We start from the raw sequence: 26,607 nt of genomic DNA on the forward strand, positions 1-26,607 counted from the left end.
TCTAAAGATTTTAATAAAGAACAATGACGAAGAAGAACAAGGATACTCTAATACATAGTGTACAAATAAGTATTCAAAGATTTTCCAAAGGAAAAAAAATACTTCTCTGACATTTTTTAATCATTGATATTATTTTTAACAATACTTCAAGTCACTAGCAAATTAGCACTTATTTTGTTATAATAATGATTGAAATATATAATTATTTATACATATATTTTATAAGTTTTTTCATAAAACCGTGCAACGCACGGGCCTATAACTAGTATATGTATATAAAAGCACAAGATTAAAATTAAAAAAAATAAATAAAATAAGCACAAGCATAACAAAAATTTAAGCACAACCATAACACAAGGCTTATTAATAAGACCCACCCAAAAAAACACAAAACAAATCTTATCTATAACCCAAAAAAAAAAAAAAAAAAAATTGAAGGCCCAAACAAACGTGAAGTCAACGCCCAGTCCAGGGTCCAGGCAGCCAAGCCACAAACTGAAAAACAAAGTTACAAAACTAGGGCCCAATCTTATTATCTTAACAAATAAAATAAAGTCCGAAGAGAAAACCCTAGTGCCCAAATATTTATACCTGAACGGCTGAACCTGATACAGTGATACGGTGAGCAGTTGAGTCTGTTGAGAGAGGCGGAGAGCAGAGAAAGAATGAGAGAAGCGGTCCAGGCGGAGGAACCGAGGAAGCTTGCTGCCTTGCTTGAGCTGTTGAGCAGATGAGAACAAAGAATCAGAGAGAATGAGAGACAGAGAGAGGCGGAGAGAAAGGTAAAATTTTTAGGGTTTTGAGTTTTTTTTTTTTATTTGTGATTGTTTTGTGGTTAATCTCTTAGTTGATTTTTGGTTTGTGTAGAGGATAATAATGTTATTTTTGGGCAATGATTTTGTTTAGAACCAATGTTTAACCGGATTTATCAAAATTTTTGTTTTTTGGTTAAAAGGATGTCCCAGATTTTTGTAATTCATCTGAAACTATATATATATATCTGCGGAGCTCATAAGATAGTTTTCGGTGAAAGGCCTAGTGACATCTAAGAAACTAACATCCGTGGTCCATGCAACAAACAGAGCCGTTTATCATCCATAAAATCAATTGATGGGAAAAGTTTAATAATGTTAGGTGATTACTTTAGTATATACAATAGTTTTGGCTATGCAACCAGGATAGAATTCTGGTTTCCAAATTAAAAAGCGCACAATCACAGATAGACAACCATCACAGAAGGACTATATTAGTCTAGAGCTTTATAATATGCACTTTGTAAGAAACCAGGAACGAATTTACCACATGTTCATGAACTTGGATTTCGTTAGCATTTTGTGTTCCGAGGATCTTAAACCTGAACGAACGGTATACATTTTTTTTCACAAATAACATCAGAAAGACACATCGGGCTAGAGGGACTATATTCAATGTAAATAGGATCTCATCGCCATAGCAGCTACAAGAGTATAAACATATATAGCAAACAGAAAGTGGTCCAAGGATGCCTCAGCTTACAATTACATATACACCATAATTGACATTGAATTAATGAGCTTGCACACACTAATTTTGACCAGGGAATATTTCAAGTACTCAGCAATCCTGTATGTCAATTGGAACAAAAATTTCTTCCAAATAACTTGGACAACTGCTGCTCCACTCCAACGCTTCCCACCAACTCCTCTCACCCTTTATCTTCCTCAAATCTTGACTAAAGATTTCATCAATTAATGGATTCTTAAGATTTGGGCAATTATAAAAACTCAACCATTCTAACTTTGGTGCAATTTGTAAACCACTAGAGATGCTAATTAATCCAGGCATGTAATGAAGTGTAATCTTCTTCAAATTTGGGAGAAAATAAGAGCTTCTATGCTCAGCAGAGATTTCGCAGCTTACCATGCTTTTGATGGAGGGGCAATCTTCAACTTTAATCTCTTCTAAGTTAAATAGGTTAGCAAGCAACCCTTGTGTGAAAATGGTGGTCAACTGAGGACATGTGCGCAATGTCAGGGACTTGAGAAGGAATAAAGAATTTTTCTGTACAGACCCCTCCCATATGCTTCTTAAACTCTTCATATAATATATATACAGGTATTCAAGTGATCCAAGAACGATTTTTTCAGCATCATATGACTCAGATACTATTTCACTGATACCATCTTCCCCATAAGCATCTTGTGCATCTATAATCACTTGAACCTCATTACATTCCCCCACGACACAACATTTTAGTTGCTTCATATTTCTAGTCCCAAAATCAGATAGCTTCTTAACAGTTACATGCCTGTCTAAGAAAAATGCGGTCACATGTTGGAGTACATTCTTAATATCCCTAGGGACACCCACACCATTTATGTATCTCAAGCATCTCTCCCATCGTTCTAGCTCAAACTCAACATCACGAGGGACCCGAGACATAATGCGCTTGACATGGTGACCAACAGTAAATCTGAAATGAGACAGCAATGGCCTATTACAGTGAAAGTGCCTCAAAAGTTCCACTCTTGGAAAATAGAATTTAAAAGTTTCCAACCTCGTTAAGGTACATACTTCAGTAACTATATCTTCCACACATGCATCCCACCGCTTGTCATCTGGATTTACATCAATATTCAACTCCTCTAACTGAGACAATGCTGAAATTACCCCACAAGGAACCACTGCATTTGATTGCATGGCTCTCCTACCATTACTCATATATCCATAAAATGAAACCTCCAAGCATTTCAGATTAGTTAACTCCTTAATCTCCATAGGTAAATCCATAATCTTTGCCCCTTCAAGATCAAGAACCTCAAGCAGCTTGAGATTTCCAGCCTTTGGTGACAACATCATGAGGCGATGACAATCATTTAGAAACAGTCTTTTGAGGCTTACCAATCTGATAAGGGAATCAGGCAAGGACTTGATACCAGTCCTGGACAAGTTCAGGATTTGAAGGGCTGGCATGTAATCAAAAAATGACGGAGGAATCGTTCTCAATTTGTAGTTTCTTGGAAGGAACAAAGCTGACAGATTGGGGCACCTTGGATTCTCAGGTAAGATGGACAACTCATTGTCCATCAAGTAAATCTCTTTGGCGTTCTTCCAATCATCATCCTTTGGCGGTTTAGTTAATCCTAAACCACCCTGCATGAGAAATAATCCACATTGCTCACTGGCTTCAGGTTCCATCTCAATGTCTTCAATCTGAGATTCCATCTGCCCGTTAGATTTAAGGATCTTAACTGCTCCATCATCAAACACCACTCCTTGAATACTTAATGCTTGTGGTTGCATTTCCTCAACCTGTATACGCTCTGGTTGTCTTTCTTGTGGAGCTAAATTCCCAATTTCTCCAATTTCAATTTTCTTTTGTTCACTTGAAATAGTCATCTTAACTGGTTCAACGTTAAACACCATACCATGAGGCTCTAATGCTATTCGTTCTTCACCGTTTTTATCTGCCAAAAAAAAAAAAAAAATTCAAGAAAATTTATACTTCCTATACGGAAATGATCCCCCCCACCCCCAAAAAAAAAAAAAAATGATTGAGAAGATATATATTGAACAAGCACATGTGAGATTTACCAAGTATCCCTAAATTAATTGAGTAAGTTTTCCATTTGTTCCAAAGATCCATATTGTTAATTAAGGAATGCTTCTCAAGCAGAACTTCGTCTGGTTTTGACTGTGATGCAATGCTGTTGGCTGTGTTGTGGCTGCTAGTTTTAGCAGCTGGTATGTCATGATTATGTTTGCCCTCATATGTTGTAATGACAGCTTTAGGATCTGATGAAGCCCTCTCAACGTGTTTGCGGACGTTGCATCCTACGGTTGTGCATTTATAATAGCTTTTGCAGATCGGAAAAAAGATGCATGAGGAATTTCTGGATAAACAATCCAGGCAGCAAAGAAATAACACAATCATTAAGGATAAATTAATTAGGTACAACAGAAACACACTTCACATCAACATAATACAAAAAAGCAACTAAAGAGCTCTCATGAAACAAAAACTACATACTCTAGAAGAATCCAAATTGTTGTTTTCCTACCTATTTAGGTAAATGATTTGGTTGAGACATTGATCTGAGTCCCTTAGGATGAGGTGATGCACATGGTTTGCAGTTTACACATACATCAATGGGGATTAAACTCAAATGGGCCAGGAATAAATACTCAAGCGTATGGTTTGAGGACATTAATAAAAACCGGAGCATTGCAGAGGCTCTTGCATATGAGGAGCAATTTTTTCGTGATCATCCTGTGTATAGTGGTCTCTCTGATCGTTGTGGCATTCCTCAGTTAGCAAAAAAGCTAAATCAGGTTCTTCTGCTCCCCATTTCTTCACTCTGAAAATTATCGCTTTGTGAATATTGTACTATGATTGGGGGAGTTTCTGAAGAAGTGAGGAGTACCTTGAGGTGTTAGGGAAAAGTAGGAAATGTCTTCTCTCCCTCCCCCACCCCTCCCCCATCCTCACCCCCACCTTCAACCCCCCTCTACTCCCTCTCTCTTCCCCTTCCTACCACCTGCTGTACCACACATTCCTTCCCTCCCTCCCTATCCTTTCCTTTTTCCACCTCAAATCCCACCTTTTGGCTTACCTCCATACACCTTTTGTCAAATCCCTCTTTCCACCTCAAATCCCTCTTTCCCTTCTAGTTTTTGCCCACCGTCACTTCCCTTACAACCATCCACATTGCCTCTTAAACCTTCTGTGCCTACACCTTCACTGTTACCTGTTATTTCCCCACCTAAATCTGATACCGTTACTTTCCTACCTAAAAACGTTATTAAACCAGCTTCAAACCTTATTACCTCTCCCACTGTTTTGGTTCAGGGGGATAGAAAAATTCCCTTCCGCATTGATGCAAAGCTTTTCTCTTTTTCTTTTAATGGTGGGCGACATGATTCGTATGCTATTCATGAGAGTAGCCGGCATGTCAAGCATACTATCTGGGTAGGACGTAAAGGATTGGAGTGGATCCTTGCTTGTTTTGCTGATATTTGTGATTGGGTTCCGGGGAAAGTTCCCATGTGTAAACGGTTCCGAGATAATAATAAGTTGTTGGAATTCTGTGGGAGGTCGAATAAGGCTGGTGTGTTTGTGGTTATAGTTGAATACTTTGGCGGGGCACGTCGAGGATGTGTTATGATACCAGCAAGTTCTAATCGTGCAGGTTGGTCTTTGTTCCAGAGAGAGATGAGGGATTTTTTCACTGGTGCTAAACCTGTTTCTATGGCTGAAGCATCCTCCAAAAATGGTGGTGGTGGAGGTGGTTAGTCTGCTGGTGGGGACCGGAGTGGGAAAATTTTGTCTTCTGTTGATCATCAGCGTAAGTTTAGGAATTTTGAAAAACTTGATGCTATTTTAGGGCAGAAAAGGTTTCATGGAGGCCATGTAGAGAATGGTTTAGTTTTAAAAGGCAAAGGCTCAGTCTTTAATGGCAGACCCATGCGGACTTGTACCTTTAAGCTGACTCCTGCTTGTTTGGCTTTGAGAGTGTGCATAATGGAGGGCGGGAAACGGTCAGTGTCTTACCTGGATGCTGAGAATTTCAGTTGGCCCAAAGATGCAAGTGGCGGGCCAGATATTTTTAGCATTTCTGGTGGGCTTGCACAAGCCCAGCCCGTGGAAAATGTTTCTCCACTTAAGGGCATTCTGGTCAAACCCGTGGGCTTAAAGGATCCTTTTGAGGATCAGGATTCGTGGGCTTTAGGGGAGAGTTCCAGAGGAAGCCCGAGGAAGATCACTGGGTCGTCGGTGACAGCGGCGTCTCCGGCGAACATGATGGACGATTCTGGGTCGTCGGTGACAGCGGCGTCTCCGGCGAACATGACGGACGATTCTGGGTCGCCGGTGACAGCGGCGACGCCGGCGAATGCATCGTTGGGGTCCTCTCTGGGTTTTTCCGGCGCGGTGGTGAACGACCCGAGAAAGCTTACTAGGCCGCCGGTGCCAGTCGAAGCTCCGGCGAGCACGATGGAGGTTCCTGGGTCGCCGGTGACAACGGCGGCGCCGGCAAGTGCGTCAGCGGGGTCCTTTTTGGGGTTTTTCGGTGCGATGGTGACCGGTCGGAGGATGGGGGTCGTTACCCAAACTCCCATAGCTGGTTACGGCAAGACCGTTACTACCCATAACTCCTCTCTTCTATCGGGCCTGGGTTGTGGGGAGGATCTCTGTTCAGAAGAGAGAGATGACCTTATGGTGGCTCCTGGTACGAAGGGAGGAGATTGTAGTAGTCCTGAGGTCGAGCCTGTGTTGCCGAGTCAAGTGGGTGGGCTTGAGTTGCTTCAGGATGGACCTGAGTTCTTTCATGGTGAGGAGGAGAATGGTTTTTTGGAATGCTCACCTCTTTCTAAATGGGATCCCAATGGACAGAAGGAGTTGGAGGTGTTCCAGGAAAGTGATGAGGGAGATTTTCGGGGGTCAGCGGTGGTAAATTCGGAATGGGTTTGTAGCCTGATGAATAATTTTTGTAGAATTGTGGGTTTTCCTATTGTGAAGCATGAAGATCAATGCCTGGCTCTGTTTCGTCTTCTCGAACAAGACTGTGTTGAGGTTGCCAGGTTTGGGTCTGCTAATGGTAATGTGAATTCCAAGCAGAAAGGGCTTAGGGAACTGAAAGGTTTATTTTCCTCTATTAATTATGATGGGGTAGCATCTAAAGGGAGAAACAGAGACCTCTCAGTAGGTTCGGGGGCGATTACTAGTTTTAAATGAATTTACGGCTATTATCTTGGAATGTTAGGGGATTAAATAATCCTCAGAAGCAAGAGGTTTGTAAAAATCTGCTTAAGGAGTGGAAGTGTGATATAGTTTGTTTTCAAGAAACTAAGATGTCTTCTATAAATTCTTTTGTGGTTCGAAGCCTTTGGGGTAGCCCTTTCCTGGATTGGGTTGTTCTTGATGCAGTCAACACTGCAGAGGGGGTGTTATTGGTTTGGGACAAGAGAGTTTTTGAAAAAGTTGATTGTGCCGTTGGGCGTTTTTCTGTTAATGTTTTATTCAAGGGGGTAATAGATGATTTTGTTTGGGCCTGTTCAGGAGTGTATGGGCCTAATGAGGATTCTCAATGGGGTGCTTTGTGGGAAGAACTCTCAAGGATGCACTCCAGGTGGAATTCGGCATGGTGTGTTTTTGGAGATTTCAATACCATACGATATCCGAGTGAAAGATTTGGTTGTGAGGCTTTTACTCCGGCTATGTTTGCTTTTTCAGACTTCATTGAGGCGAATTACCTTGTGGACTTACCCCTTGAAGGGGCTTCTTTTACTTGGTTTAGAGATTCGGGTTTTGATTGTATGTCAAGAATTGATAGAACCTTGGCATCGGTGGATTGGGTGGATCACTTTGGAAACGTGTCTCAAAGGGTTCTCCCTCGTGTAGTTTCTGATCATTGCCCTCTGTTGGTGGTGGCGGGTAGTGTTAATAAAGGCCGTAGTGCCTTTAAGTTCGAGAATATGTGGTTGAAAGAAGAGGGTTTTGTAGAGAGGGTTCGGCAATGGTGGAATGGGTATTGCTTTTCGGGTTCTCCTAGCTTTATTCTGGGGCGTAAACTAAAAGCTCTTAAAGAGGACTTGAAAAAGTGGAATAAGGAGGAATTTGGGGATTTGGCCTTTAGGAAGAAATGTCTTTTATCGGAGTTGTTGGGTTTGGATGCTAGGGAGGATCTATTAGGCCTTTCTCATGAGGATCAAATTCGTCGTACTCAGATTAAAGGAGAGATTGCACATCTTGCCTCTTTGGAGGAAATTTCTTGGAGACAAAAGTCCCGGTTCTTATTTCTAAAGGAGGGAGACAACAATACTCGTTTTTTTCATCGGGTTGCAAACTCTCATAGAAGAACTAATTACCTTCGGGGTATAGAGGTGGATGGTGTCCTATATGAGGATGAGGAAGAGGTGCGGTCTAAGATGGTCCACTTCTATCAGAGTTTGTACACTGATTCAGATACTTGGCGCCCTTCTATGGATGGATTAGAGTTTTCTAGCATTGGAGAGGACGAGCGTCTTGAATTAGAGAGGGTTTTTTCTAAGGAGGAGGTGGTAAAGGTTCTTCAAGAGATGGAGGGTGATAAAGCCCCAGGTCCTGATGGTTTTACTATGGCTTTTTTTCAAAAATGTTGGAATGTTGTGGAAATAGATGTCATGGCTTTCTTTGATCATTTTCATAGGAGTGCAGAGTTTGTACGGTCTCTAAATGCTTCTTTTCTATCTCTGATTCCCAAAAAGAATAATGCTTTGAATATTAAAGATTTTAGACCTATTAGCTTAATAGGCAGTGTGTATAAGCTTTTGTCCAAGGTCTTAGCTAATAGATTGAGGCGGGTGTTGGATAATCTTATTTTAGAGTCTCAAAATTCTTTTGTTGGTGGCAGACAGATTTTGGATTCAGTGCTTATTGCCAATGAATGTTTAGACAGTAGACTTAAGGGTCGCACTTCGGGGGTGGTGTGTAAGTTAGATATTGAGAAAGCTTATGATCATGTGAATTGGGACACTTTGTTTTATCTGCTGGAGAGGATGGGATTTGGAGAGAGATGGAGGAGATGGATAAAGACTTGTGTCTCTACCGTTCGCTTTTCTGTTTTGGTTAATGGATCTCTTGCTGGCTTCTTCGGTAGCTCTAGAGGTCTTAGACAAGGCGATCCTTTGTCTCCCCTTCTTTTTCTTTTGATCATGGAGGTCTTAAGTCGTATCATGAAGAAAACTGAGGAAGGTGGTTTCATTCAGGGTTTTCATGTGGGTTCTATTAATTCTACTGGTATCCGTGTTTCTCATCTTTTATTTGCTGATGATACCATTATTTTCTGTGATGCCTCTAGAGAGCAGATTTTATCTATTAGGCTAGCTTTGACTTGTTTTCAAGCTTTTACTGGTCTGAAGGTGAACGTGGGGAAAAGTGAAATTGTCCCGGTTGGGGAGGTGCGTAACATCCAGTCTTTGGCTAATATCCTTCAGTGTAGAGTGGGCAATTTGCCTATGACTTACTTGGGTATGCCGTTGGGAACTCTGTATAAAACGCCCTCCATATGGAATCCGATCCTAGAGAGGATGGAAAAGAAGCTTTCAGGTTGGAAGCGGCTTTATTTGTCAAAGGGTGGTAGACTCACCTTGCTGAGGAGTACCCTTTCAAGCCTTCCGACTTATTACCTTTCCCTTTTCATTATCCCCAAAGCTGTGGCAACTAGATTGGAACGCATTCAAAGGAACTTCTTATGGGGTTCATCAGTTGAGTGTTTCAAATATCCCTTGGTGGCTTGGGAAAAGGTTTGCTTACCCCGCGAGATGGGTGGTTTAGGAATTCGGAAATTGGTGCCTTTTAATCAGGCCCTCTTAGGGAAATGGCTTTGGAGGTATGGTCATGAAACCTCTCATCTGTGGCGTAGGGTCATAGCCATGAAATACGGGGAGGGAAAAGGGGGTTGGTGCACTAGAGCTTGTAGTAGGGCTCATGGTTGTGGGTTATGGCGGAGTATTAGTGAAGGGTGGGAAACTTTTGCTAATCATTTCTCTGTTGTGGTGGGGGATGGATCTCGTACTCTTTTTTGGCATGATAAATGGACTGGGGATGTCCCTCTTAAAAGTCTTATCCTCAATTATTTCTGTGTTCAGCTAATAAGGAGGCTTGTATTTCTGATGTGTTAAGCCCTTCAGTGGGTGATAATGACAGAGTGTGGAGTTTAAGATTTCAGAGGGAATTCAATGATTGGGAGTTGGCGGCCTCCTATTCTCTTCTTCATTTCATCCAAACCCGAATCCCTAGGGGTGGAGGGTGTGATAGGCTTTGTTGGGATCTTAATGGCAGTGGGAAGTTTGATGCTCGATCTTTCTATCATAAGATTCGTAATGCAGCTCACTCCACCTTCCCTTGGAAGGGTATTTGGAAAGTTAAGGTTCCTAAAAGGGTGGCTTTTTTTATGTGGACAGCGGCTCATGGTCAAATTCTAACATTGGATAACCTTATGCTTTGTGGGCGCCCCATGGTGAATCGATGTTATTTGTGCTGTTGTGATGCAGAATCTGTGGATCACTTGTTACTTTCTTGTCCGATAACTCATTCTTTGTGGATGCATATGCTCCGGTTGTTTGGGATCGCTTGGGTCATGCCAGGTTCAGTTGAGGACTTATTATTCTGTTGGTTTCATTGGCTTGGGAAGCATAGTTTTGATATATGGGATTTGGTCCCAGGCTGTTTAATGTGGACTATTTGGTCTGAACGGAATCGGCGGGCCTTTGAGGATGAGGAGAAAACTGTGGTTCAGTTATTTGAGTTTTGCCAGAGGACCCTCTTCGATTGGTCTCATTGTTGGGGTTTCTCGGATTGTTCTACCCTTACGGATTTTATTTCTTCTGTTAGAATAGTTTAGGGGCTGCTTTTTGTCTTGCTGTTTTGTTTTTCCATTGTTCACTACCGTGAACTCTTTTTGTTTCTCTTACTTTTCTTTTCTAATAATATTCTCTTCTTACTTATCAAAAAAAATAAATACTCGAGCGTACACAACAATAACCAAGCCTTATTCTCAACTCCCAAAAATTTTTGGGTTGGCTATGGATCCTCGACACACACACACGCACACCAAACAAGCATGAATAATAACAGTAATATAAATTTATGGCTAAGAGTTCTGAAATGTTAGGGAGTGGAGTTTAAGAAAGCAATCATAAGATCTCTCCCTCCCCCACCCCACCCCCACCCTCAACCGCCCCTAACTCCCTCTCTTTTCCCCTTCCTACCACTGGCAGTCCCACATATTCCTTCTCTCTCTACCTTTTTTTTTTAAGAAAGCAATCATAAGAGTTGATGAAAGAGAGGCATAGTGATATAAACTTGTGGCTGAGTTTTCGGAAGTGTTAGGGGGTGGCTGAAAGCTTGAATAAATTATAAAAACCATTTTTTTCTCATTGACAATTTTTAACAGAACATCTATATTATCAATTTATAATCATCTTCAGAAGGATGGTGTGCACAGATCTTAGAATCAGCAGACACTGGAGTTCTATCAAGAGATAGCAATTAAAGATAAGACAAGTGATATTACCTTGGATGAGGATTTCCTTTGACAACTTTCTGTCCATATTTGTGCCACCTATACCCATCATCTACAAGATCCACTTCACTAGTTGTCTACACAGTGATCCTAGGCTCTATGACAGTCCTATGTAAAGAAGCTAGCTTTGAAACCCTGACCTCTGTACTCCTGCACAAGGAACAAAGATCTTTTAGAAATTAAAACAATTGCCAGTTAGGCAGAAGCAGATCGATATTTAGATTTTTAAAGAGAGAGAGTTAGACTTACTGTCTCTTTGCTTCAAGTTCATCTTCATCTTTTTCATCTACTCCAGTTTCAGCATCATCCACTACCTCGCTGCCACTCATACCAGATAAGTGTTCAGGTGTAGCTTGGCTCGATTCCTGATCCTTCTTTGACATTAAATAAAGACCTGTCCCTTCTCTCAATTTGTTCAAATTCCCACTTTGAACTTGGCTAGCAAAGTCTGGATTTCCCTGATTAGAATTTCCAGTATCTTTTGCACACTTTTGAGGTAGTTCATGGTTGTGCTGCCCCTTGTAAATTATTTCAGTTACTCGGCCATCAAGAGAGCGCTCAACCTTTTTCTTGACGGGACAACCTGAAAAGGTGCATTTGTAATAGCTTTGAGGAAATTCACTACCTTTCACTTGCTTCTGCCCATATTTCCGCCAGTTGTAGCCATCGTTAGCAGGCTTATCAACAACAAATGTAGAAGGTTGGGATCTCTGATCAAAATGAGAGAAATCAGATGATTGATGAGTTACACAAGCGGCCAGTTTCAATTTTTATACCTTTTGATCTTCATTTATCTTTTAAACTAAAAATTAGCAGAATACATGCTTTAAAAATTATATATTAATTAATTAATGTGTCTTTATCAGAATGTATCTTCAATATTTCCAAAATTGCAGTATCATTTTATCTGTATCATATTGTACCTTATACCATATCCATGCCAATTCTTTATACAACAAATTAAACGGTTTCATCATGAAAAAGTTTTTATTTTTTAATTTTAAGAAAAATAGATTTATCCTTATTCAAACTGCATTAATATAAGGGTTTTACTAACGTATGCCCTTAGGCATACTTTAGTAAATCATTTTAGGAAACTTTTTATGGGAAAATGAAAAGATGACTAACTTTTTTAACAGCTTTTTCAATTTCCCATAAAAAGTTTCCTAAAATGGACCGGACCCTTAATATAAACCATACAAACCTCTTACCCATGAATAATTTCACAAACATTCATTTGAATTCATATGTTCTTCTTTTTTGGTAAGGGATAGGCATTGATGATTCTAAAGAGAAGATCTTAATCCTTAGAAGCAAAATCAATATAAGCCTAACTATCACTCGTAATCTCAAATATCAGAAGAATATATTGGAAGTTAGCCTCTTTAGCTTAAGTTGGAGTGCTTCTCACAAAGAGATAACTTAGGTTCATTTACTAGGGGGAAAAAAAAAACCATTCACTAAATTAATGAACATGTTTATTACCTAAGAATTCAATTCTATTCAGATTCCATATCAAATCCTCCGATGGACACCTTCAATAGGATCTTTGCACAGAATGAAAGGCTATGGTAAATTAGCAAAATTAGGATTTCAAGGACATATTAGAGCATCCGCACCTGGCATGCCATATGCCATATGTAGGGTGCATTTAGCATTTTGGCCCAAAATCTCCCCAACATCCGGATTGGTAAAAGCCAAGTATTGCAAAAAATTTTGCAATTGTGCTACAGTGCAATTCTACGGTAGAATTGCACTGTAGCACAATTCTAACTTAAATACTATTTTTTAATTCTCTCTCTCTCTCTCTCTCTCTCTCTCTCTCTCTCTCTCTCTCTCTCTCTCTCTCGTAACTCCTCTCTTCCTTCTCTCTTCAAACCCAAAACCCATAGCCACCACACTTTCTCTACTCTCTTCCTTCTTTCTTTCTCGGTGCAGATCGGTTGGCTGACGGCGACGATCGAGTGTGGTGGTTGATTGGTGCGGATTGGTTGGTTTGGTGGTGGTGTGGTGATTGATGATGGTGGAGCCGTGGAGGTGAGGACTGTGGGTTTTTTTTTTTTTTTGGGTGTTGAAGGTAGATTTTGAGTTGCTGGTGGTGGTGGTGGTGTCTGGTGTGTATAGTGCAGTGGTGGTGGGCTTGTGGTGATGGTGGTTTCAGTAAATGTTGCAGTTGTTGAACAGAAGGAATGAGAGAGAAAGAGTAAATAATGTGTTGTATTGTAAATGATGGTGATTTTGAGATATATTATTTTATTGTGTAGAAATATTATTTTAATAAGTAGAATAGGAAAATAAAAATTGGGATGTTGGGAGTGTTGTAAAATAGTATGGTATAAATAATAAAGTAGATGACTCTAACAACCGTTAGAGTTATACATTGCAGTGCATTTCAGTCCTGATTTCAATTAGTGTAACTGTTTTACAACACGAGTTAAAAGTGTTTAAGTTAGCAGCACATGCCAAAGGTGATTAGGCAATAGGTAATAACTGTTTCAGTTATGCACCTGTTTGGCAACCCTACTCAAACACAAAACTACACATTTTAAACAACATAACACACATTTCCATACACTTTTTTACCCACACGTATATCAAAAACACTCAAACAACATTACTCAAACTAACTCACCAAATGGGTTAGTGTCTAGAGATATTTTAGATAATTAGTTAGGTTAATCAATTATAGGATTAGTTCATAGACTTTTGTGTATAAATAGGTCTTTTGAGCCTATGAAGTAATTAATTCTAAGTTTTCTTTTGGCGTAAATGCACTTTTAGTCCTTACATTTTGACTTTTTAAAATTTGTTTTTTATTTTATTTTGGTCCATACATTTTAATTTTACTACTTTTAGGGTCCATTTTGATACAGCTGAAAACTGAAAACTGAAACTGATAACTGAAAAATACTGTAGCAAAATAATTTTTAAATGTGTGAATAGTACCGTAGGACCCATTTTTAATGAAAAAGTTGCTGAAAAGTGAAATTTGTGGGTCCGTGAACAGTACACGATGTGCTCTGATTGGCTAAAGAAGTTTGAAAAGTCAAAATTTGCGGTTACTGTTCATTGAATAGTACATGAACAGTAACCACAAGTCTGAAAAATGCGTTAAAAAAAAAAAAAAAAAGGGGAAAAACGCAAACGCACTGATTTTCAGCGCAATCCAAACGTAGCTTTAGTCTCTAAACCAATTAACATGTGTTATTTTCATCCTTTCCGTTAGTCAACCGACGGAAATATCTAAGATGGCTTACGGAGGCATTAAAATATTATAAAAAATGCCACATCAGTATCTAATTGTTTTAAAAAGTAATTTATCAATTTTAACTAAATAAAAAAAGAAAAAACAGAATTAAAAACAATAAAATACATAAATTTAGATCAAATTCATTTTAAACAAGAACAGATAAGAACATGAAACCCAGAACCAAACACAAACTCAAATTTAAAAACACAAAGAACACAGTAACAAACATAAACTATTTTCTCTCAAGTTCTTAGTTTTTGTATCTGGGTACTTTGGTGAACCCTCGTGGAGGAGCTAGGATTGATGATCATGGTGATTTGGATACTCGGAAAATGGACTCGCCGGAGCTACACCCTCTTCTGCCACTTACTGGTAGTGCTAGACAAGCCGAGGAAGAGGATGAAGACGAAGAGTTTTACTCGCCGAGAAGGTCATTGGGTGAGAGTGTGAGTGGAACTTAATCTAGGTCTCGAAGAGCTTTTGCTGCAGTGGGGAAAATTAGCGATTCGAGTTCGAATTCGTATTCGTCTTTGACATCGGAATCAAGATCTCCTGCTCATTCTCACTCTATTAGTCTCTCTCCGCTTGTCAGTTGGAGCCCCAAACCCAAGTCCAAAGAGGAAAACCTAAGCTAAAGCCAAAGTCATAACCAAGCTTCAGCTTTAGCCTTGAATGAACCAGCATTGACTGCAGAGAGAGCTCTAGGTTCATCTCCTACAAGAATATCGAATGCCTCAAATCGAGTTAGGTACTCTCCAACACTGCCTGCTTTATCATTAGAGGTGGGTTTGGGTTTGAAGGAGCAAAACCCAGATGCAACTTCTTCTTATTCATCATCACCAACATTATCCAATGCTTCTGAGCCAAAAAGACAGTCTTTTTCACCGAGAGACGCAGACCCAGTTGCTGAATCTCCAATAATATCCATGGTTTCTTCTTGTTCTTCATCACTTATTATTATTATTATTATTATTATTATTATTATTTTGAGAGTAAAAAGTTTATGTTTGTTTTTGTGTTTTTAAATTTGAGTTTGTTTTTGGTTTTGGGTTTGTGTTTTTATGTTCTTGTGTTGATGTTAAATTTGTGATCATGTTCTTGTTCAAAATGAATTAGATTTTTTTTTTAAATTAAATTAAAAAAGAATTAGATTTAAATTTATGTATTTTATTGTTTTTAATTCTGTTTTTTCTATTTTTATTTAGTTAAAATTGATAAATTATTTTTAAAAAGAATTAGATGTTGATGTGGCATTTTTATAATATTTTAATTTCTTTGTTAGTCATCTTAGATATTTCCGTCAGTTGACTGACGGAAAGGACGAAAATAACACACATTAATTGGTTTATGGATTAAAAGTGATAAAATTAAAATGTAGGAACCAAAATTTTTAAAAAAAAATCAAAATCAAAATGTAGAAACTAAAAATACATTTAATCCTTTTCTTTTTCTTTTTTGGGTAAAAACTGAGCTTTAATTCAATTCTCTCTCTCTCTCTCTCTCATCTTCTACAACTTGCCAAGGTATTAGAGCTAGAATAGGGCCGGCTACAAAGTGATTTCGATCAACACAATGGACCAAAAATTGTTGGGACTGACTCAATGAAAAAATGGTCACACAAACTAACTATTTTTGAATTCCTTCCATTTTCCTCTAGCAAATTCAGGTAAAATCTACTCCAAACTATTCATAGCTTAAATAAGGACATAATTTGAGTCTACCCGATACGATGTAAACATGTGTTCACATCAAATCAAGCCTACCGTACAAGAGTATTGGATCCAAACTTTACCTTTTTTAAATAAAAGGGTTCAGATTTTTCCACCTCATCATATTTAAACAAAATTTGATTATCGCACCACTATTTTGATTTTCCAGTTTAAGATGTAGATGATGTGACAAAATCTGAACCATTCATTTAATTATGAATGGATAGGATTTTATGATCTGATCAACGAATTGATTATCCTAGACAATAATATATAAATATATAAATATATATATATATATATTATAATAATAATAATAAAAATCCAATCCATTTCTCAAGATATCAAATTCCAAGAAGTTCAAATTTTCTCGGCAACCAAACAGGTAAAACCGAAAAAGTAACAAACATACTAAAAAAGTACAAAAAAACAACAAATACCTTTTCTACAAAACCAAAGAATTTTCCCAAAGTACCCTAACGAAAGTAAACTAAGTTACACAAACTGCCACGAGGAAGGAAGAAGAAGAAAAAAAAAAAAACCCAAAACACTGAGAATTACCTGACCCGGCGAGTCAAGGAAGCCAGCGGGGCTGAGTCCCGGCGGAACTGTGAAAATCGACGACGGCGATATCGCCAAACCCGTCGGCCGGTTCTGCTGAAACCGGAACTCTTCTTCTCTCTCTCCCATTTGATTTTTTCCAACAAAAATAAAGAACCTCAAACAACAACTTTAAAATCTCAGAACTCTCTCATATCATATGTGTCTGTTTTTTTTTTTTTTTTTTTTTTTTTTTTGGGGGAAAAGCTTTTTGCTTTTTTTGGATCTGAATTTCAGCAAAAAAATCCACGCCGTAGATACGGAAAAAAAAAAAAAGCCCTTTTATAATTTATTTTTTAAAAATAAAAATTTAGTTGCAATCTAATTGTTGGGCAAGTTATATATATATATATATATATATATATAGAGGGTAATTATACAGTACCCTTTTTTTATTTTTATACGGTACCCATTAGTAGTCAACTTGCTATATCAGGTTGTCAAAACATCACATTTGATGGTATCATTCTCATATTGTGTAGTATTAACATTACATGTAATTGTACTTTTGTCACATTCAGTGGTTCTCTTGTTTTTTCTCTCACATTTGATGGTATCATTCTTACATTGTGTAGTACTAACATCACATATGACTATACTTTTGTCATATTCGGTGGTTCCTTTATTTTTTTTCTCACATTTGATGGTACTATCCTCATATTGTGTAGTACTAGCATCACATATGATTGTACTTTTGTTACATTTGGTAGTTCTCTTATTTTTTTTTCCTCATATTTGATGGTACCATCCTCACATTGCGTAATACCAACATTACATGTGACTGTACTTTTGTCATATTCGGTGGTTCTTTTTTTTTTTTTTTTTTCAAATTTGATAATATCATCCTCACATTGTGCAGTACGAACATCACATATGACTGTATTTTGCCACATTTAGTGGTTCCTTTATTTTTTTTCTCACATTTGATGGTATCATCCTCACATTGCATAGTAGCAACATCACATGTAACTGTACTTTTGTCACATTTGGTAGTTCCCTTATTTTTTCTCACATTTTATGATACTATCCTCACATTGCGCAGTACCAACATCACATGTGATTGTACTTTTGTTACAATCGGTGGTTCCCTTATTTTTTTCCTCACATTTTATGATACCAGTCTCACAAAACGCAGTACTAACATCACATGTGACTGTACTTTTGTCACATTTGGTGGTTCTTTTATTTTTTTTCTCACATTTTATGGTACTAGTCTCACATTGAGTAGTACCAACAATACATGTGATTGTACTTTTGTCACATTCGGTGGTTCCTTTATTTTTTTTTTCCTCACATTTTATGGTATTAGCCTCACATTGCGTAGTACCAATATCACATTTAACTATACTTTTGTCATTATTTGCCTATTGTTTGAGTTTTGTTTTTTTTTTTTTTTTTTTTAACGAATAATGCTAGTGATACAAATTATTTTACAAATTGCTGATGTGGTGAGTAATTATTGTTAAATAAAAAAGTGATATTAATGGTGGGGCGTAGATGAAAACCAATAAAATGTTAGTCACATCAATATTTTGTAAAAATATTATAAAATAATTTTGTGTCAGTAGCATTATTATATTTTTTATTATTGATTTATTATATTTTTTTTTATAAGCTAAAAAGTCACAAAGTCAAAAGATTTGAATATCTTATGGAAGTGCGTGTAATTTTAGGTAACCGGCCTGTTTGCTTTTAAATGTGTGGGAACAGAATTTATAAAAAGCATATTTTCTAAATACACTTATTTAACTCCCTCTTTTTGGATTAAGATACTCTAAAATTTTAAGATATTACTTTTTGGCGTGAAACTTACACAAACAACACTATCTTTTTCTAAATATTATTGGTTAATCTAATCACATAATTGAATTTAACGAGAGAATATTATGTGTGCCATTTAAAGAGTTTTATCTAAGTTTTATCATACTTTTTCTTTCTAATTCTAAAACAAAGTGGGTGGACCATGCGAGCTAGTTTGATGCGTGGGGAAGGGCTTGTAGTACTCCCTTTTCTTGACCTAGCATTTTCTTCTCCTTGGTAGTGAATCACCTACTCAAAAAAGAGGTAGGCTTGCACGCCCTATTTGGGACTACTAAGCATAAGCATGCACCTATTAAGGATATGGTCTTTTTCTTTTTGAGGACAATGGACAAATGCACAAAATAAAAAAAAAATAAAAAAAATAAAAAAGAAGAAGAAGAAGAAGAAGGTGATATGAGGAACATTGGAATGGTGTCGATCGCTAATTCTCATGTACTTAAGTTAGTTAGTAATTACTATTTGTTCTAGGAACTAGTTTTTTTTTTTTTTTTTAATCTCAATGCGTACCTTGGTTTGATGTTTCCAAATCATTTTATGATAAAGAAGTAAAGAATTTGAGAAGAAGAAGTAAAGAACTTTATAGGGCATCAATTTTTAAATCTTTGTTGTCATAGTTTATAAGATATAACGATTGTAAATGTAGGCATGATTCTAGGAACATGATTAATATACGGGTTGATTATTTTTTGGGAAAATCAAGCTGAAGTTATTCTTGCTCTTTCTTGACCTTTCCAAATTGAACTGTATCTATTAAAAAAAAGCTAATCAAGTGTTAGATGAAGTGAACTAGGTGTTGGCTATATGACTATATCAATATGGGTTAGTATTAACTATGAAAATCAAATTTTGCCAATGTTTTCAAACAAAAATTTGTGAAGGTAAGTTTTACAATAAACAAGAACTACTTAAAAATATTCATATCCAGCTAATTTTTTCTAGGCAATATATCAAAACCCCTTTGAACAAACATGGTTGCAGGTAGACAAGCAGATCTCAAGGACAAATCAATTACTATAAAAAGACATGTTGAGTTTAATAAATAAAATGGTGTGCTTCATTCCAAAATAGAAGTGTTAATTATATAAGTGTGGAGCTCAATACCCTTATCTATATATATATATATCTCATATCATATACTATATAATAAAAGTTGGGCTTAGATACCGTGGTTGCGCCATGTGGCTTCACCAAATTGCAGAATTTTTTTTAAAATTTTTAAATTTAAAAAATATTTATAATTTCTCTTCTCCTATAATCTCTAAGTTGATAAAAATCTTAATTTGATTACAATCCAAACTCTTCATATAAACCATCTAATCCTTATTTAATCTTAATTTGATTACAATTCAAATTCTTCATCCAATCCTTATTTTTTATGTGTAGTGTATTATAAAGAAAGCAAAAACTTTTTTTTAATTACTACGTTACACGTTCTAATGCATCTTTAATTGCTGAAAATTTTTAGATTTTTAGATTTTACAAAAATATATATAATTTTTCTTCTACTATAATTTCTAAGTTGATAAAATTTTTAATTCAATTACAATCCAAATTCTTCATCTAATCCATCTAATTCTTATTTAATTTTAATTTGATTACAATTCAAATTCTTCATCTAATCCCTTTAACAAATAAGTTTAAGTTTAAATAAGACTCTAATTCTATTTGTTCTTATTGACTTATTTGGATAAAGTAACAATAACTATTGTATCATTTTTTTTTTTATAAAGTAACAATTTTACTTTTAGCCTAATTTAAACATTAATTGCTGTTGTTGTTGTTGTTTTTTTTTTTTTTTTTTTTGGATAAAGTATCAAATGATAGCTAATATGTATTAACATTAATGTAAACTTAATTTTAAAAAAAAAAAATTCTAATTTAGATAATGTCAAAAAAAAAAAAAATTAGGATAAAGTAACCCAAAAGAACATATTTTACATAATGAAAAATTTGGCAAAAAAATAAATAACAAATTCAAACCTAAGAATGTTTGAAGAAAAGCATACAAATTTTGTTTTATGATATTGACAAAAAATAATATACGAAAAAAGAATAAATCATTTTATGCATTCTGAAAACAAACATATATATTGCACTTTTTTAATAAGTTATTACTTATATATATATACACATTTAATAATACCTTAGTTTCACACAATATGAATTTGTTATATAACTTAAAATTAAAATATTTATTATATAATTTTAAGTAAATTAACAAAAAAACTATTTAATATGAATTTTGATTAAGCCGTGCATCACATGGGCATAATGCTTGTATATATATAAAACCGAAGCCTCAGAAGCTCCCACAATTTTCCACGTCAGCATTTAATTTTTATTTTTTATTTTTTAAATTTAATTTAAAAATAAATCTAATTTTCCCCCACCAAATACACATTACAAAACCCGATACCCCTTTAAAACCAAACATACAAAAAAATCTCGCTTCTCTTCTCACACACTAACATTTCCTTCCCCTAAACCTAAAACTCACCCTTTCCTTCCTCCAAAATCAAAACCCAAAACTCAGATTCTCCCATCGTCGCCACCGCCGCCACAAATTGCCGCCACCATGAATCGCCGCCACCATGGTGAGGCAACATACTGAATGATGCAAAATCTCACACAACCACCGTCACTCCAACCCTATTCAAATCCTCACACAACCACTGTCTCTCTCCAAGTCTCTTGCAACTTTCAATGTCAGATAAGTAACAATTTGAAGTTAGACTTCCAAATTTCATCAAAGAAAAGATTCTAATTTGTTTATAAATTGTCTAAGATCAGGGTTTGCTATCAACTACGGATTTAAACGATGTTGGCTTCGTTGAACCTAGGGAAACCCCATAGAAGATCAAATTCTACATGGGTTTTCGTCTCTTGGCATTTTAAAGAATGGTTAGTGATGTTTTTATTTTAATTTTCAATTTTCCCCCTTACCTATTCTCTTTATTTGGAGTAAATTTGTGGTTTTTAGTACAATTCACACTGGTATACTTTTTAAGTCATTGGATAATGAGATGTGAAGAATAAAGGGGTTTTTGCTGAATTCGTTTATTTTTGTTTGTGTTGTTAGGAAGTGGAAGGATATTGTGGAAGAATGGGTGAAGTTGAATCAACCTGGGGAACACACATCCTCTGCTTTAATGGGTAACACTGTTTGTACTATTTGAAATGAATTTAATTTTAGTTTCTCTTTTGAGGAAGTAACTGAGTGCAGGTTGCATTATAGAAAGTAAGTTAAAATTGATAATTGTTGTTGTTGGTAGCTGATGGAGACTCACCTCAGCAGAAAGTTACTCAAAATGGTTATCACCAGGTTAAAGAAATCTTTTATTTTTTGTAGGAACAGTTTGTTTAGGTGTTGTGCGGTTTCCCAATTAAATTCTAGCACTTACTGCATTTGTCATTACAATTCAAACATTGTTATATTTTGAAGGACAATTAATTGGGGAATGTAATGTATAGCATCTAAGGAACAGTATTTAAGTTTTGTTCTTTATTTTTGTGATTTTTGAGCCAACTAATTTGCTTTGCCTAATGCCTGGGAGAAAAAAACTGTTGGAAAATGGGTTTGGTTTTAGAGGTTTCTAATATTCTGTTTTTTTGTAGGTTCCTGATTTTGCTTACTCTCCAAATCCACACAGTGAGTAGTAGGACCAGATTCCAAGTTCAACTTTTGAGCTTTGTGTGAGTGTGTTTTTGTTTGGAGTTTGAATGATCCAACTTGCTTGCATAGATGGGATTTTGGATCAGATAAGAATAATTCAGAATTCGAGCCAAAGCCGAAAGTTATTCCTCAAAAAGAAGCTTTTCCTCCTAGAGCAACACCTGTATCTACCTCGACACATCAAACTGTATGAATACCAAATTAAGAGTCTCTAGCTCCAATGTTTGGTTGATTATCATTTGGAGTAAGAAAATTAGTTTTTGAAGGAATTGATTCCAAAATATGAGAAACTAAACTCAATTCCATCAAATAGTTTAGTTTAGCTCAATTGAATGGGAGGTGTAAGTTTTCCCATGATGCTCCCTAATAGTATGAAGTTTGAGATATTTTAATTTCTTGCCAACCAAACGGATTGTGAATGTTATTTAATTGAATTTGAATCACTTCATTGGGATTTTGCAGAGACAGAGAGAACAACAACAAAAAGATGTTGACTCTGAAAAAACTGGCTTCAGCAAGAAAAAGGCTTCAAGAGAATTACAAAGAAGCTGAAAATGGTTCACATATTTTCTTTTCTCCTTCTACTGTAATTTTACTGGATTCATCAATTTGGGCTTATGCTGAAGCTGTTTGTGTTTATGTGTTTTACCTTGGTGAAGCCAAAAAGCAAAGAACGATTCAAGTGATGGACATCCATGAGATCCCAAAACCCAAGAATGCCTTCTTTGGAAAGAACAAAGGTGGTGGTGGTGGTAGTTCTCACGGGAGGCACTGGTGACTGAATACGGCAAATCATACATACTAAAGTGGACAAAATGTCTTTGTGAATATACATGGGGAAAAAAAAATCTTGTTTTAATAATAAAAAATAGGGATATGACAAATATTATTTGGACAGAAATATAAAGGATCTTTCTCACATTTCGTGTTCAAAAAAAAAAAAAAAAAAAAAAAAAAAAAAAACTTTTTCAAGTAACACTATTTAAATAGACTAATCAAGAAGTTAGATCGAGGGGTGAGGATTTTGAGTGAGCAATGTCGTTTTCCTATGATGGAAGGATGTGCTAAACAAGTAATAACCTCATAAGATTGGACCACTAGGTCTAGTACACGAATCCTTCATTTTTTTTTTTTTTAAAGGTGTTTTTTAGTTGTTGAAAATTTTAGAAAAATACTATACGATATCATTTAATAGTAGGTTGACAATAAGAATGGAGCAAGTCTTAGGTCTAGCCATCTTGTGTAATGGACATAATAGAATACAGACATATAACAAGTGTTAGACATGTGTTAGCATCCTATCGATCAAGTCCAGTTTACCAGAGTACACGACTTAAGTCGTGTCTATAAGAATGTAGCAGATAAATGGAATGAACATGTTAACATTGTCATAACTCTTAGTAGAGTATTCGCATCAGTTCGTGTAAAAATTCATGTCTATTTTAGCATAAGAATTTACTTTTTCTATTTTATATACTCACTTTTTAAAACTCCCTACATCGGATTATCTATTTTACACTATATTTCATTAAAATATCAATTTTTCTTGATTTTTTTAATTGTTTCTCTTTCTTCACACACAATAATCACCATCCACTCTTTTCCCTCATTCTTGGGATACGTAAAGAAAGAATAAACAACTAAATGCAAAACGAATAGTATCAGTGTAAATTTACGTGATTATTATAGCAAACTTGTAAATTTACATAATTATACACAGGTTAATATGAATGTTCTTTAACAATCAAAGGTATAAAATATAATTTTCAAGTGAATGATCTCCCAATTATATGATGTAAAGTACATTTTAACCCAAAACAAAAATATTACATAAAATCCCATCAAAATATATATATATATTACATAAAAGATTAATGTGAGTATCCAAAGTCATATGGTGGCCTTGGGAAAGTGGCAACAAAATAGGACCAAGATTTGGGTGTGTCTAGGACTAGGACCATCCTAAATAAGCTGCCCAAAAAACAGTACCAAACAAATAAAAAGTAAAGGCAAGCTTAGATGAAAATTGTACCGTATCATCGTCGGCAAAGTAGCAAGCACACAATGTATGTATCTCTTTAAAGAAGAAGACAATACCAACGTGGTGTCTTTACACCGACACTTTTGGTGTCTAGCCCAAAACCACCCTCACAATGTTACACATTTTACTATTTTAGTGATTTAAATGATTAGCAAGGTGCATAATATGCAAGGACAAAATGGTAAAGGACTATACTTAAAAAATTTTTTTGGAGAAAATACTTAATTTTTAAATTGAGTTTAATACTAATATATATTTGTGTCATTGGGGTATGTAGCTGTCGCCTGTCGACCCCAAGTGGTAATTGCAATATAAGTGTTCGGTTGTCCATTGATGGCTACCTGCAGTGTTCGTGCTGTGCACGTTGGGTCACAGAGTCATTGCGTGGGCCAAGGAAGACAATAGAGGCAGATAAAGTTTCAACTTATTTTTTTGTCTTTGAGCGACTTTCAACTTATTTTTTTGTCCTTGAGCGACTTTCTGGCGTTTATTTCTGATATTTTTTTATTATCAGACAAAGAAAACATCAGTTTTAGTGTAATAGGGATTGAATTCTAAATCTCTTATTTAATCATTAGAAATTTTACTAGTTGTGTTAACTGAAATTTACTTATATGACGATAGCTCTTTATCATCATACTAGACTAAGACACCAATTAGTTTTTGGTATAGGCAGAGATTGAACACCGAATCTCTTATTTAACCATCCAAGACTTTACCAGTTTAGCTAACTGGAACCCACTTATTTCTATTGATTTGAAATGTTCCAAACGTGTTAATAGATGCCCATTAATTTAAAAAATAATTTTAAAACCTTTTCTCGGAAAATTCAATTTTATGTATTTTTTGCATGTAAGTAGTATTAAAATTTATATAAAATGTTCAATTCATAAATGCAGGCACCCGTTAACTTGAGCCAATAAAAAAAATATCCTACTGCTACCCGAACCCTGAACCCCTACCCCTTCAGCCCAGTCCATAAATAATAAATGTTTTGTTATTTTCCTTAGGCCAATATAGGTGGCTCATGCAAAAATAATAAGACCAATATGGGGTAAGTTGTGACTATTAGTAGGTTTTGTATTTAACATTTAATTTGTGAGAAACTTATTTGTGAAAATTTCCTAGGCATACCACATTACCAGTTTACGACCAGGTATCAGTCTATCACCAACAACAAGTGTTGATGCAAGTATGCCCGAGTCACCATCTTGAACTTGGATCTAAGAACTAAGAACTAAGCTCATCTAAACACAACATGTGGCAAGTCAACAAAAATAAAAATAAACGACTGCAACAATTCGTTTAATCGTTAGAATCGTAAATGAATTGAGTTGTTTATGAATTGTATGAATCTGACTAAAAAGAAAAATTATTTATATTTTTCTATTTGGTTACTGACTATATAACGTTAAGTTTTACCATCATTGCTTCATATGAGAGGAAAATCTTAAGTGAAATGATAAGACACATGAAAGCTACTGAGACCAAAAGGGAAAATGGGGAAATATTAGATGCAGTCAAATAACGTTGTTGAGTTCTTGGGTTGATCACACATGGAATGATTTGGTTTACTTTTCTTGACCTTGTTTTGCCTACTTTCAATGAGATGTGAAAATGCCTCAGATCATTTATAGGTGAGGGTTTAAGGGATATGTTAGTGATCAAAATGACAAGTGTCTCATATGACCTTGAGACACATGTCATTCAACAAGGAAAACATTTGTAGAATCATGATTAATTTGAGACGTGAATTTTAAACATGTGAATACACAATGTTGTATTTGCCTCAATTTCCTTCAAACCATTTTCTCAAAAAAAAAAAAAAAAAAAAAAAAAAAAAATCTTCAAACCACATTCCTCCTCTTATTCCTTCAAAACATAATCCCCATGGTTAGATTAAGATAAACACACTTTGCCAAGTCCATGAATTGAATGTGCCAAAACTGGCTTTAAAAGAAGGCATCTAACATGTTTTAATTTTTATAACGAATAGAAATCATTTATTTCACTTCCATATTCCGCTTTATATTTCATCCGTTGTAGTATATTGTGTGTTTGTTTCCTTCTTTTCTTCTTTTTTTTCCTATTTAAACTATGGTTATTTTATAAAGAAAAAATTGTGCTTGGTGAAGTATAAAGTTGAATACAAAATTATATTTTATTAACATTGTTAGAATTATGAAATAATTATATTGTATTTCTTGAGAATAAACAGTACAACGCCTTTAAATAGGAAGACATATGAGTGCATTGTAAAAAAACTAAAGTGGGGTTAAACTCCAATAGGATAAATTGAGTAGTTAATATAATATTAAGATTAGGGACACTACTTAACTCAAAAACTTAAGTTTATGAGTTTGGGTCTAATTATGTTATATAACTATATTAATCACTCTCTCTTTTCATTATTATTCAATGTGAGCCTTCACATACATGTGTATACTTAACAATTTATCCCTCATGTGTGA

At 35.7% G+C, this 26,607-nt stretch overlaps 3 protein-coding genes across 4 annotated transcripts in view; 1 reads left to right on the plus strand and 2 right to left on the minus strand.

The window, feature by feature from the left end:
- The window catches only part of LOC126718929 (probable WRKY transcription factor 3), a 60,820-nt gene extending 44,114 nt beyond the window's left edge, over positions 1-16,706 (minus strand). Inside the window, exon 1 of one of the 2 annotated variants that reach the window (XM_050421339.1) lies at positions 16,563-16,706. In XM_050421339.1, coding sequence (XP_050277296.1) covers positions 16,563-16,691 — 129 coding nt within the window. In that variant the 5' untranslated portion in view covers positions 16,692-16,706. The remainder of the gene's footprint in view (positions 1-16,562) is intronic. The other variant, XM_050421342.1, reaches the window with a different exon arrangement.
- On the minus strand, positions 11,074-11,812 carry LOC126716484 (probable WRKY transcription factor 3; the record flags this gene model as incomplete). The annotated part of the gene is made up of 2 exons (XM_050417303.1): positions 11,074-11,192; positions 11,292-11,812. Coding segments are annotated over 2 exons (594 nt in total), but the record flags the coding sequence as incomplete, so codon positions are not given.
- Positions 16,707-21,240: 4,534 nt separating the features above from the next.
- On the plus strand, positions 21,241-22,901 carry LOC126719943 (probable mediator of RNA polymerase II transcription subunit 26c). Its single transcript, XM_050422441.1, has 8 exons — positions 21,241-21,332; positions 21,454-21,575; positions 21,695-21,744; positions 22,038-22,075; positions 22,165-22,258; positions 22,414-22,436; positions 22,558-22,652; positions 22,755-22,901. Exons 1-8 carry the CDS (start codon positions 21,241-21,243, stop codon positions 22,871-22,873), a joined length of 633 nt encoding a protein of 210 aa, XP_050278398.1. The 3' UTR covers positions 22,874-22,901.
- Positions 22,902-26,607: the final 3,706 nt, after the last annotated feature.

This window comes from Quercus robur, chromosome 3, assembly GCF_932294415.1.
Source record: "Quercus robur chromosome 3, dhQueRobu3.1, whole genome shotgun sequence".
Taxonomy (NCBI): domain Eukaryota; kingdom Viridiplantae; phylum Streptophyta; class Magnoliopsida; order Fagales; family Fagaceae; genus Quercus; species Quercus robur.

What these genes read in the sequence shown, in the direction of transcription:
- LOC126719943 (XM_050422441.1), top strand. Translation starts at nt 21,241, where the DNA reads ATGTTGGCTTCGTTGAACCTAGGGAAACCCCATAGAAGATCAAATTCT. An exon ending in TTTAAAGAATGGTTAGTGAT is followed by an intron (nt 21,333 to 21,453) that starts GTTTTTATTTTA and finishes TGAGATGTGAAG; the next exon opens with AATAAAGGGGTTTTTGCTGA. An exon ending in CACATCCTCTGCTTTAATGG is followed by an intron (nt 21,576 to 21,694) that starts GTAACACTGTTT and finishes TGTTGTTGGTAG; the next exon opens with CTGATGGAGACTCACCTCAG.